Source organism: Amphiura filiformis, chromosome 20, assembly GCF_039555335.1.
Source record: "Amphiura filiformis chromosome 20, Afil_fr2py, whole genome shotgun sequence".
Taxonomy (NCBI): Eukaryota; Metazoa; Echinodermata; class Ophiuroidea; order Amphilepidida; family Amphiuridae; genus Amphiura; species Amphiura filiformis.
The window spans coordinates 24,947,021-24,961,556 of NC_092647.1; the positions used below are offsets into that span (position 1 = coordinate 24,947,021).

The 14,536-nt window shown below is 36.6% G+C and overlaps 1 protein-coding gene across 1 annotated transcript in view; it reads right to left on the reverse strand.

Annotated features, from left to right (window-relative positions):
- LOC140142011 (alpha-1,3-mannosyl-glycoprotein 2-beta-N-acetylglucosaminyltransferase-like) overlaps window positions 1-14,536 on the reverse strand; it is a 111,926-nt gene that overhangs the window by 12,983 nt on the left and 84,407 nt on the right. The window contains exon 7 of the mRNA XM_072163913.1: window positions 3,027-3,165. Within this exon, the coding sequence (XP_072020014.1) occupies window positions 3,027-3,165 (139 nt within the window). The remainder of the gene's footprint in view (window positions 1-3,026; window positions 3,166-14,536) is intronic.

Sequence of the window (14,536 nt, forward strand, 5' to 3'; positions counted from 1 at the left end):
TATACTAGTTCAATGGTTAAGTCCTATAAAAGGTTGAAAACAATCAATTTCAATTTACTGCAAAGGAACCTCTTAATTCACTCCAATGGATCCACTGAACTTTTCAATAGGGCAATCTAAATGGGAGATGAGATCTGCACTAATGCACATCAATGTGAATTTCCTGGTCTGCATTGCGTAGGAACAGGTGTACCATCATACTGTACTCACTAGGATCCACAACATGCTCATCTATCAAGGCACAGTTCCTTAACCCCAATACATTTAAATTTGTACATTCATTGAATGACCTTTGACAATTTGGGTACAGAAACTCATACTCTGCAACTTGAGGTCAAATTTTACACTATGATTGTTTAATTGAGGTTATTGAACTATGACATTGGGATGAGGCCATTGTGGTCCACAGTAGTACACAAGTCCACATTGATCTGGATTTCTGAACCACATTGGTCCAGATTAAGTATCCCGTGTAGATCCCCCCACTTTCTACTTTGATCACAGATGTGCAGCGTTGCTCAAAATGTAGACGCTAGAATGTGTCCGCAAAATATTGTTTGTTGTTAATTTTAGTAACAATATTGGCTGGTTTTTTTCTGCTCCCTTAGTTTACAATAATATTGTATTGTGTTGTGAAACAGGGGCGTATCATGGGCAAAGACAAACATTTTCCTGCTGTGCATCATATTGTGGTTGCATGACCAGTGGCATAAATGCATACTGGGCAAAATATTTGAGGGACCATGAGGGACCATGAAGTCCTCTCACAAATCTGCTGTAAAATTACTTGACTCAACCAATTGAGGCAAAGTGTACACAAAGTTTGCAATTTTAGCCTACAATCAAGGTTCTGCCAAACATATATATGTACATTTTTTGTCAAATTTCACCCTGGTAGATCAAACTGGTCTGCCCGGGTAAAAGCCGTCTGGGTGGGTACTCAGCCCTTCCTGATCCCACCCGATATGCCACTTATGTAGAGAAGACATTCTTATCAAGAAGAGTGAATAGTATACTGTGATTTATTTATTTATTTTTGTTGTTGATTTCTTGATTTTCTTCAGATATTTTTGTTTAGTTTCCTTCAGAAAAATACATTTTTATACACACTACAAAACAGACCAACAGCTCTAAGTGGAACTGCAAAGAACCAAGATAAAAACAATGAAAAAAGTAGTGAAATCCATGCCGATACCACCTAAGGCGTAAACAGCACTTGGATCAAGTGCAGAATTCTGTACCGCCTGGTCTTACATCCCCTGCTGAGTGCACTGGCTATATGCTATAGAGCTACAAAATCGACCCCACCCCCAAATAATAGTAAAAAGGCAGTATCGGTTTTGTTTACTACCACAGCAGCTGAAAGTTATATCCCATTATGCTTTGTGGTACCATAACATAACTGCATGTGCCATAGAAAATGTACACAAAATCCCATTTCAACTTTCAATTACTCAATTAAATCAGGGGTGCTTAAGACTTTTGTTTGAAAAATTTGACCACTAGAGTATTGTGAAACTATCCAAAGCTCCTAACATGTAAGCAGTTCTTATTTTTTTGTATACATTTACTATGGAGCAAGGAGATACACTGCAATGCATGATGGGATACTACCTTCATACCAGCTGCTGTGGTTAACTACAAGCAGATACATTATTTTACCTTGTGAGTAGACTGGTACAAAAACAGAGAAAAATATGTGCATTCCGAGCAAAATGGTAATATCTGATGTGATGTACTAGGCACAGAGGTTAGAACCAAAGAGTACTGACTCTGCCTTGTTTGTTTATGTGTTGGTCTTAGAAGGTAAGATAGTGTACCGGCTGATATTATTATCAAAGTATAATTTATAATCAATAATGTATCTGTCTTTGTTCTCAACATAATACAAACTTTTTATTCATTTACTAATTAGAAGTAAATAATTTGCTAAATCACACTACAGTATGCCAAAACATGCACAATTTGACAACCTATGTATTAATAATGATACACATCATGTGATACGACAGCATGTCAAAACACTGACGATCATTGTTCAGTTTCGATAAATGCTGGTGGAGGTACACTATTTTGCTCTGTGCGTGACAAACCAATGGGCAAATCCGAGTCACTATACTCTCTGGGTCTAATCTCTTTGGCATTTTACTTTTACTTACGAAGCAGACTACTTCAAACACACCCAAGTCAAAGTACAATATCTCCTAAGGTAGTCATTTATATATACTGCTTTTTACTTGAGGAAACTGGAAGAGCAGGGCATAAGTGCACTGTTTTTCACTGCATCAATTTTGGTGGGCTCTTGAGATGCTCCTAGCGGGATTTTGGACGTCTTCATAGCCTCAACATGGTTTTTCCATTAAACCAGTCAATGTTCGATAAAAATATTGTATCGGGTTCTTGTGGGATTTTGGTTGTTATGCATGTGGTGATGTCATTTGCCTAGCAACAAGTCTTGCCATATTAAACTTGTGAAGACCAAATTAGAGAATAAACGATAGGTGCGCCGGTATCCACTACACTAACATGCTGGAACTGCCTATTATCTCTATCACACGATATAGATAGAGGATAGTAAAAACAAAATTTCTATTGTAGATTCTCATTCTCGGAAGTGGGGTTCTGATTGGCTAATTCAATAGTCTCACAATCATAACAACAGATCGGTAAATATGATTGCCTGATTACGCAACAAAACATTGGTCGGTGCAGAGCGGCTCATGAAAGGAGCACAAAGCTCCACATATGACACTCATTAACACTGCGCTCATGATCATGTTGATCAGAGCAAGTGAGTGCCATTCTTTTCTAAAAGCCAGTGTAATGCTGACTTGTAATGGCAGCAACTAGAATCTTGTTCCAGTACCCCAAATCTTGATCACATGACCAAATATGGAATAAATATCTAATTTTAGGGGACCAGGGTAAGTTCCATGTTATTGCTTTGCAATGCCTTGCTGTCAGACAGTATCGACTGGCAACTAATAAAGCAGATACTGCTTATTTACCTGGGAAGTTTCACTCACCTTCTACTATGATCACAGCGTCATATTTGAATTCGTTGAATATCTGTCCTAACGCCCACTTGTAATGTCTCGCTATTTTGTAGTAGCCTTCAAACTTCTTCTGATTGGTGGGTAACTTGATAGAACTTAGATCTGGTTGCTATGGAAATGAACAAACAAATTGAAGAGATTAGAATGACAATCAATAGTGTGGATTTTGAATGGAATGGCCCAATTTTGCAAATTGTATGGTATTTAAACATCTTATGGTTTGGATTTGGAATATTTCAAAACCGTTAAATTTGGTTGGATTTCCAAATTCTTCCTCAGTGGGGGTATGGATTTCAAATGGAATAATTCATTTCAGGGATACATTCTCACAATATACGTCACTGATTTGAATGTGATACATACTCTTGACTCCCATTTCTCCTTAAAGAGGAAGCCCCGCCAGAGCAGTTCTTCTGGGGTGAACCAAACCTGCCTGGTTATCAAATTAATCAGTGACAAGGTTACCTCTGAATTTGACATGTGCTAATTGATGCAATAACATTAAAACATCAATTAGCACCTGTAAAATTCAGAGATAACCTTGTCACTGATAAATTTGATTACCAGGTAGGTTTGCTTCACCCCAGAAGAACTGCTCTGGCAGGGCTTCCTCTTTAAAGTGGAAACGCACAGAATTTCAACAACTGACGACTGACTTATCACCATGGCAATTAAAATGTTACTCACAGTTTTTAATTCAAAATCTTTTAGCTCAATCCTCTTAATCAGCCCTACCACCATTCTTACCATGTTGGTGATTGGCTCAATAAATATAATAATAGTCATTTTGTACTTTATCAGCAGGTAGTACTCATGGGGTTTACACAATATAAATTGATGAATTCAAAGAATTATTATTAAAATCATGTTAATGATTCCACAAAATGTGATGATTTATACTCTGCACTACAACAAATCCACAAGAACTTGGCAGATTTAAATTCCTTGAAAATTATGTTTTACATACAGAATAAATAGATAAAACAGATAGCATTAGTAATTTGTAAGGTAAATATTCAATCAAACATCGTTATTTGTTTAATAAAAAGGCCTGATATCCATCCATTCAAGTCCCGTTTCCACGGTAACCATGCAATTTGTACCAAAAAAAGCAGCATTCGACAGATTGATTTTTAACCATAGAATGGGCATCAAATTGATTTGTAAATTCAAGCTGGAACAATATCAATTCTCCTGATCTGGTAATACACACGTAAAAATTGAATTCCTGAAGACAGCTTGCAGTAATGCAATTGTGACTGCTCCCAGCTAGTGTCAGTGTTGCCAAATCAAATATTTCCAGCCGAATCGTGGGGTCAAATAACCGAAAAGTCACCATTTTTTCTTTTTACTTAACCCTAACACGCCCAGGTACTATACTACAAAATACTACTTGATATATGCGCTGTTCGGGCGTGCATCCGAGGTGGTGTCATGACGCAATCACCCTAAGTGATATATTGGCACGAAGCGCAAGACCCGTGGCAAAGTGTCGCCGACCTTGTGCTTGGCATGCGAGGGGTTTCGGGTTCGAATCCCACCCAGAGCATACAACTTCTTTTTTTGTTTTCTATATGTGACAGGAAACAAAAACATAGTTTTCAACATGGGGCAGGAAATATTCAATAGTTACCAGAAATATCTTCAAAAGTCACCCAACTGGGCTACCAAATTGCAGGTTTGGCAACCCTGGTACATCTGAGTGACCAATTACTGTAAAAGTAGAAATTTTCGCGAGGTTTTTATTTTCGCGAATTTCGTGAGTGGACATAAAATCGCGAAAATAAAAACTCGCGAAAATAACCTTTTGCATTAGGTTTCTATTGTATCAATATCAAAACCGTGAAATTTAATTCTTGCGCAATTGACAAAATCTTCAAAATCGCGAAAATATCTTCTCGCAAAAATATTGACTTTTACAGTAAAATACAGCATCTAGATATGTATTCTCTTCTCTACCACCATTCTTACCATGTTGCTGACTGGCTCAATATATCATTGATATTAACATTATAGTCTTAGGTAGCTAATGGGGTTAAGAGGGTCGAATACAGGGTCTTGATTCCCACTCCATCTGACTTTACGTTATTTTTCCCCAAACTATTTTAAGTCATACCCTAAAACTTTCCCTAAATTCCTGGAACTGAGCCTTTTTCTCTATCAACAACTATAATTGGATTACAAAAGTGGGGACATGACAAACAAATAAACAAACAAAAGCAACAAACAAACAAGAACTATGAACGCTCCCAAAATTTTGATGTTGTACAACCACCATTCAAAAACAAACTATATGCCTAGCATTAAAGGCGATTACCTACAATTAGGTGACAAAACTGGCAATACTGGACACAAAGGTGGATAAATCATTCCATACATGTGTCTCCTTCTAGATCCTAAAGAAAAAATCCACTGAGACTAGGTAAAAAGCGTTGCAGCCATGGACAATCGATGCTTTGTACTATTTCAGTTGGCATCTAAATACTTTAAAGACACTTTAAGATCGATACAAGCATCATAGAAGTAGGCTAGATATAGAATGTTTGATGTTTGTTACTTACGCTTTAAAATGTTATATACTATAAATACCTATACTCAATACTGCTACTGGAATGTTACACGCTAGCACACAAGATCAAGTTTAATGTTGTTTACCCACATTTGAATACATAGAAAGCCCGAGGGCTGTTTTTCCACTGAGGACTCCACAAAGTTCCCGAGACTTTTGGCTGAATTTTTTTCCAAATACTTTAAATTTAGCTTCAAATATGAGCAACAAGCACTTCTTTTTTTGCCAAAAAGGCAATGTATACAGCCCCATTTTAGTTTTGGAGACCCATTGTACATGTATGTCCTCAGACTCCGGTTCAGAGCCCACATAAGACATAACACTTGTTTCTGAGAAATTTCAATTTTTTTTTAGACACCAGTTTATGTACTCAAACTCCGGTTCAGAGCCCACATTTTTCAAATCTGGGCGGCACTACCTACCAAAACATAATTCCCCATGGGAAGAAAGAATCGTTCATCGCACTAGAATGTTTTAACATCCATGTTTATGCTTTATGATGTTTTGATGAATTTAAGTGTGTGAAAATATTGGATCCAAAACATAATGATGATAAAATTGGATGCTTTACGCCTAATATTTATTTATTTGTCTCGCTATGAGTTTTAAAATATGGGCTCAATCGATCCAATTTTATATCATACAGGTACGCCAGAGGAAAAACTCACAAGGTACCTACATGCGAAGTGTAAAGAGCGTGTTAATCCCAGACTCTTGGAAGAAGTCAGTCTGATGCTCTACCTACTATAGTACTAAGCTAACACACGCTGTCTTTGATGTACATGGTTGAGCAGTCAGGTCAAACAAGGTTATGGTTTTATAAGTATTTTTAACCCAAAATTCACCACATTGATGACATATCAACTCGATTAACAAAGTATATTATACTATACATATAATCAAAAAAAGACATAAACATGAAAATCCATTTCTCTGCACCTTTCAATGTAGATGTCTATTTCAGTTAAATTAATGATGCATTTGTACTATACAAAACACAAAATGTCTCCATTTCAATATCCGCCTTGGCTCGACAGTAAACTTGTTTCGCATAAGTCTGATTAAAAACATATAAGCATACCACATAAATCCATGTTGAAGCTTTTGTTTAATCTGCATGCAGCAATACACGCATATATATCATACCCTACTAAGTACTATACATAGATGTCTGTTCCCATTAAATTAATAATCCATTCATTTCCTAGTATTTATACACACAGTCTCATTAGAATGGTTAAATAGAACCTCTAACATTCTCATCTGTCAGGGCACAGTTGTATAACCTCAACATACTTATACATTCATAGAATGACCTTTGACGGTTGGATACAAAAACTCGTACTCCACAACCTGAGGTCAAATGCCAATTAGAAAAAAGGTCTGTTTTTTCAGGAAAAATGTTGAAAATCAGTTTTTTTGAAGGGAAAAGTCACAAAAGGTCTGCTTTTTTTTCTGTAAAAATGTTGAACATATAGCCCTTTTTAACACTTTTTTTTTCCAGAAGGTCCACATTTTAGCCTCCCACCACCTAAAATAAATCCTGGCTACAGGCCTATGAACCTGGAATGGCTAACTGTTAGATTTGGTTGGAATTTAAAAAATCTTCCTTAACCGCGCTGTTGTTTTCAACTTGAATATCTCACTACAGAAGTGCACATTGAACAGTAAGCAAACTGATTATACATGTCTGATTCAGCTCAATTAATAATGTATTTTGCATCACACAGCAAATAACCTGTGTGTGGGAGTATCTCTTACAAAGAACCAGCATTTTTGGGAAGAATTTCTTTCAAAAGAAAACATAACATTAACACCTAAAGTGCCAGACTAGTTACTTGTACTCAACATCATTCAGAATGAATTGAGTAATTCTATCCTGCAATACATAGCTTGCAACATGTGTTTCAGATGACGCTCATGCAAAGCTCCTCTTTCAAGTTTCCTTGAACGCACCGTAGTAACGCTAGTCAATTAAACCTGAAACACAACCTGGATGATATTCTGGTGCGCATAAATCAATGTCGTATTTTCGGCTATATTATCGGCGCGGAAATTTCACGCTAATGTGGGTTATGTCACTCGCTCAAAAGGAAGAGGAGTGAAATTAGGCTATTCTGGTTGAAATCCATGCAACCCCTATGGAAGACATGACCTTAATCTTCCTCACAGGGAGTGTAAATATCGAATGGAATCACCCCATTTGAATTTCACATTCCCTGTGTGGAAGATTCAAGGTCTTGTCTTCCATCAGGGGAGTATGGGTTTCAACTGGAATAGCCTGCTTCTTGAGAAGTAGGACTGGTAACATCACACTGCTTACCAACCCTAAAGGTAAAGTAATTTTGTTAACAAACTTTGCCCAAATCTATGCAGTTACTTAAAAAAAGGTATAATATGTTCAACATAATTTTCTTCTCCACCACGCGTAGCCTATGGTGGGATGTGGTTCAAAAGTTAGTGTTAATCTAGCAGTACACAAATGTTGCTTATGTTCTGCATGCTAGCCACAGGCTTCAACAAGTCCAAGTTTTGAGACATTTTCTCAAAATATCAAGAGCTACCTTAAGAGCCACTGAACCAATACTAGGCTCATTTTAATGCATTTTGCATGCTGATTCTAAATATGGTCATGAAAATGTACAATCTCTGTAATTTTTGAATTTTTACAAAAAAAATTGAAACTTGTCGTCTGCAGTCCACACCTACATGGAGAGAGAGAGAGAGTTAACATGCTTAAAGGCAAATACAAAGTTATTAATCTAATATGTCTCAAGTATCAAGAATAAAACAATAAGGCAAAGATGTCTTCTGATCATCAAAATCAATTTATCTAATTTTCACTTGTGATACAATCTGATCCAATGGGCAATTACAGTTGATATCCAGTTGAAATCCAGGTAAAATTGTAATAGTTAATACTAATACATTACATACAAAGATTAAATGTTTGCACAATTAAAAAAACGTCATTTATTTGATATCTCATATATACTAGGGATCAAACAAACACCAATGGTCTATCCCAAGATCGAATAGATTTAGATGATGTGCATTATGCGCCCGAGTGGTGACCACTCCTCTGAAGTTGCTCCAATAACTGGACTAATAGCATCACAAATAACAAATATTTTCATGGCTGAAAAAGTGAATTGAAATCCTCAATTTCCATCAAGAATCCCAATTTTAAAAACCTTTCATGCTCAAGTAGGAAGTTCCAAGCATTCTTTTCAGAGCCACCCACCTTTTAGTGGACATGGGGTAGTTTGTTTGAACAGTTCCTTTTCAGAGCCACCAAATCTTCAGTAGGATATGGGACCTATTATAAAGGTACTTTTCAGAGCCAGCAACGATTTAGCGGACATGGAGCAATCCACTTGGACTGCTCTTTTCAGAGCCATTGAATCTTCAGTAGGAAATGGGTACCACTATAAATGACTCTTTTCAGAGCCACCATCCATTTAGTGGACATCAGGCAATCCACTTGAACTGCTCTTTTCAGAGCCATTGAATCTTCAGTAGGAAAGGGAACCACTATAAATGACTCTTTTCAGAGCCACCATCCATTTAGTGGATCAAGGGTAGTCCACTTGAAGGCTTTTTTCCTGAATCTTAGTAGGAATGGGACACTTACTACAACGGCTCTTTTCAGAGCCACCATCTCTAGTAGATAAGGGTCAATCTACTATATCATTCGACAAGGGGAACCCCTCTATGACACTCTGTAGACAAGGGGTAGCCTACATGCAGAACTTCCAATAATTTTGTCCTGAAGAAGTTGGAACAGATCCTGACGATTGCTTAACAGTTTTATACTTGTTGCATGGCCAACCCATTGAAACCCTCAATTTGTATAACAAATACCCGCCGTTAAAGCCTATCATGCAACTTGAATTACCATACTTGTCCTTTCTATCATTTGCTAGAACTTTAGCTAGAACTTTACCACAACATACTATATAAATAAAATAAAAATATGCCAGAACTTTAGCTAGAACTTTACCATAAAATACTTATATAAATAAATAAAAAAACCTAACTGGAGCAAAAAGTATAGTTCAACCACCCCAGCAAATATATCACACATTTGCTCAAAAAACATCCTCAAGTCATCAGCTAAATATACCGGCATAGAATCAATACTAATTCAACTCCTAACATTAAACGATTGCTTTCTATATCTGTGCCAACGAGACACATCACACACATCGCTCATCTGGTAGAAATAATAGATTTAGACAAAAAAATGCTGAGGAAATAGCAAAATCAAATCATAAGTCTTCTGAGCCACCAAATTCTATTTTTTAATTTGTTTGACATTTCTGCTATTCAAGTGTGCTAATCTGCGAGGCATCTTTTATTCTTCATGTGTCTAAATTAAATTTGAAACACGCACACGTGATTGAATCGGACAAAAGGCTCAATTTTTCTCGCTCATCGTTGCTGTCGAGGCGCATATTGATGTTGCGTTGATGGTAACGTGAGCGGTTTGAACTATCACCGTAGTCAATTATCACCGTCAAAACTCTGGCACTAACTGTTCTAAATATGGATTTTCAAACTGCTTCTGAGTGATGCATGACCCATGAACAACTAGTGCTGGTTCTAATAGGAGAAAGTATGTGATATTACGAGTCTATTTTATATCATATCGGAAAGTAGAAAACAAGTGAAAATTTGGCAAATTTAAACCCCTTTTAGTTAATTCCTGACTTGAGAATAAGTGGCACATCCTGCAAGGTTAAAACATTATGACACAGAAAAGCACTCTGAAAATCTCAGAGAAACACTGACAAAAAAATACCCAAATAGATAATACCACTAAAATATAGGGTCCACAACTTATAAGTTCCCCCCAACACTTTTCAAAATAAGTAAAAAAATATTTTATGAAATGTTAAAATGTTAAAAGGTATGTATAGTCCTATTTATTTTACCCCAGTGGACCAATTCATAGCGTCACACATCATTGCGTTCAGTCACAGTGGTTAATTATGTAAGAAAAGAGGCCATTTTAAAAGTTGCACCTGAGTCCATAGTGGTCAGGTTTTCTTTAACAAACACATGAATAGACCTGGCCTACTGTATTGTTTGAGAGTTGACTCCTATGGATTCAGATGCAACTTTTAACACTGTTTAAAATGGACTATTTTTTTAACATATTTGTGACTGAACGCAATGATGTGTAATGCTATAATTTGGTCCATATGTGTAAAACAAATAAGGCTACCCATACCCTTTTACGCGTTTGCATTTCGTCAAATACTTGACGATTTATTATAAAAAGTATTTGGGGGAACTAAGTTGTGGGCCCTATAGAACTGAAAGAGTTCTTTCCTTATTGAGGTGCACATGACCTTAGCACTGAAATATTGACTGAAAATGAGTGGCCATTCATAATAATCCACTGAAATAGACTAGTGTTAATCACACTGAAAAGTATTGGACCATGCTATTGTTATGGAAATTACTCCTCTATATCATCGCTTGTTAAAACTACACTGAAATGTCATTTTCAGCATTACTCTGGGTTGACAGTGTTATTTTCAGTGTCGTAATTTCAGTGAAATAGCAAAGGCAAAATACTAAACACTGTAAGTTAATCAGAGCAGAGGTTTAATTAGCGAGGCAGGGTAACAAAATTAAGAGGACAGAATTGACAAAATTCTTTGAATCACTATGATTAATTTCAGAATAGGCTCCAAAAATATATGGACCCTTTCGAACCTATTTCCCCGCAATTAAAGACCAATTATACCATCTGCAACATGGTTTTATCAAAGGTCGCTCCACTGTGACACAGCTTTTATCCGTTTTTCATGAAGTCAGTTCTACTCTGGACAACGCTGGGCAAGTTGATATGATCTATCTTGATTTCTCGAAAGTTTTTGACAGTGTTTGTCATAGCTTGTTGCTTCACAAATTGCAATCTTTTGGCTTTCATTCTGACCTCCACAAATGGGTTCGCGCTTAATTAACAAGGAGGAAGCAGAGGGTTGTTATTGATGGGGTAAATTCCGACTGGCTTCCAGTTGTTTCAGGGGTACCCCAAGGTTCAATATTGGGGCCTATGCTTTTTTTTTTGTACATAAATGACATGCCCAGTGTTGCCCAGAATTCTTCTTTAGCTTTGTTTGCAGATGACTCTAAATGTTATAAAAACATCTCTGATGTCTCTGATTGTCACATGCTCCAAAGTGATATTGATGCATTATTTAATTGGAGCAAAACTTGGGATCTCCATTTTCATCCTCTAAATGCCAGATCATATCAATCACCAGACGAGGAATGCAATTCGTCATGATTATAAAATGAATGGTGCCATTCTAGACCGTGTTAGTTCCATTAAAGATCTTGGTCTTGATATTTCCTCGTCATTTCACTTGGGATGATCACATTAACAGGGTTGTTAAAAAGTGTAACAAAAAACTTGGTATGATTAAACGCACCATTGGCTTCAATGCCCCTCGTAATGTATCCAGGACTTTGTACTCAGCCTTGGTTCGTAGTGATTTGGAATATTGCAGTCCCCTCTGGAGTGGTACCTCAAAGTGCAACATCCAGAAAGTTGAGGGGTCCAGAGAAGGGCAACTAAATTCATTTTAGATTATCCCGAGGCTGAGTACAAAGAAAGGTTAACAGAGCTAACTCTTCTCCCATTAAGTTTTAGAAGAGAATATGTTGATCTCAATATATTTTTCAAGTGCAATCTGGGATTATATGACATCAATCTAGATGATTATGTAGTTTTTAATGGTATTAACAAAGACCGTCCCCACCACCAGATTTTCCTCTGATCCTTTGTTGCTGGTAAATCAGCTTTCTAAAACTGAGTGCCACAAGATGGGCTTTTTTCAGCGTATGGTGCCCATTTGGAACCAGCTCCCTAGTATTATCAGATCTACAAATTCTGCTGCTTCATTTAAGCACCAAGTTTTGGAGTTTTACCAGTCCAAATTTGCTCGCACCTTTGATGCAACTTCTGTTTGCACTTGGACCTCTTTTTGTAATTGTCCAAATTGCAGGCAAATGTAACTTACCTGCATTTTCCCCTCTAATTTATTTTTCCCTTCCTTCTTTTTTTTGGTTTTGGTGGGCGGTCTTAGAGGTGCCTGGCACCTGTTCGCTCCAGCCATTCACTGACTTTTAAAACAAATGTTCCTTTCATAATATTGTGTAATTTTTGATGTAACTTATGTGCAATATTATATATTTCTTGTAATTCTGTGCCAGTGATAAAGTGTAATAAATAAATAGTAAATAAAATTAAAATTAAACAGGGGTCAACGTTAACATGGGGGAAAATTTCGAAAGTGCTCATATTGAGATAAAAAACCTACCCCAATGCAATTCTCCAGTCATAAGGATTCAGGAAAAGTATATATAATTTGATCTATCGAGTTATTAGAACAAGTATTTGAATCCACGCCTCTTGGACCCCTCTCTCGCTTCCTTTCTATCTTTCCCTCTCTATGCCTCCCTTTCTCTCCTTTTTGCTCCCTTTCTCTCATTCTTCCATCTATCAAGGTCAATAATCTCACAGACATGGTATCTGCATAATCAGAGAAGACAATTTAACCAACTCCTACCATAAAAGATGACTTTCTACAATGAGATGTCACCGATCTGTCAACATCACATCTCCCCCAAAACCAACTGAAATACATTTTAGATATTTCTCAATTAAAGCTTTAAAAAATATCGGACAACATGAGAGGGTAACAACTCCTTGGTGTGAACAATGATCCCACGTTATATCTTCATCATCTGGTTGAGGAACGACACACATATCACACGGTATGTAAGGTGTTATCTACGCCACAAGGTACCAATGTATATCATTACTGAAACTAAATCGCTAGGTCTTTTTTAATCATGCCCTGAAAAAATCAATACGCCACAAATGGTTAGCTTCCGCACTTTTTGTGTGGCTAGTAATGCATGGAAATGCACTCTCTATGTGAGAGGCTCGCAGTTATGTCCACATGGACTGGTTTCACTAGGATCCACAACATGCTCATCCATCAGGGGTGCAGTTCTTTAACCCCAATACATTTGTACATTCATTGAATGACCTTTGAAAATTTGGGTACAAAAATTCACACTCTGCAACATGAGGTCAAATTTTGTACAATGATTATTTAATTGAGGTTAGAGAACTATGTCATTAGGATGAGGTCATTGTGGTCCACAGGGTTTCAAAGAGTAGGTTAAGGCTGTGCCCTGGAATTACGGAAACTTTTTCTTAAAATTTTAACCTATTTGACAAAAAATGGTTGAAAACCAAGTTCTTTATATGATTTTTTTTCAAACTTTTTCAAACCATTTTTGGTGAAAAGTCAATGGTTCAAATAAAAAAAAAAAAATAAAAAATGAGTTCCTAGATCTTATCTAGTTTTTGAAAATGAATAAGAAATTTTTATTTGACGAGATTTTCATTTTATATTGTTCAAAATGAAATTTGGGTCAATGCTTTTTAATGATTTTCTCCAAAACCTACATAAATCTGATGTCACAATTGAATTCACCAAATTTTTGCTATTCTAAATAAGTTTATATCCTTGTTATAAAAGACAACTTAAATGTTTTATTGCAAGAAAAAACCCAGTTAGGATTGGGCCTACTTTTAGGGTACACCAATCAAACAATTTTGTAGGCCTAATTATATTTCACTTAGGATACACCCAAATTTGACTTGCAATGTTGGAAACAAGGCAGGCTCTAGGTCACATGGCTGTGAATATCACTACAGGCCAGCCGATATGCTAGCTTGAGGGTCTTTACTAAAGTCAGCAAGAATGACTCATTGCTGATTTTCAGGTTACAGTATGATAGTCTGAAAGGTCCAAAAACCCTATAACTTGGTTATAAACCCAAACCAAAGCCCTAATCCTAAACATAACCATAACGC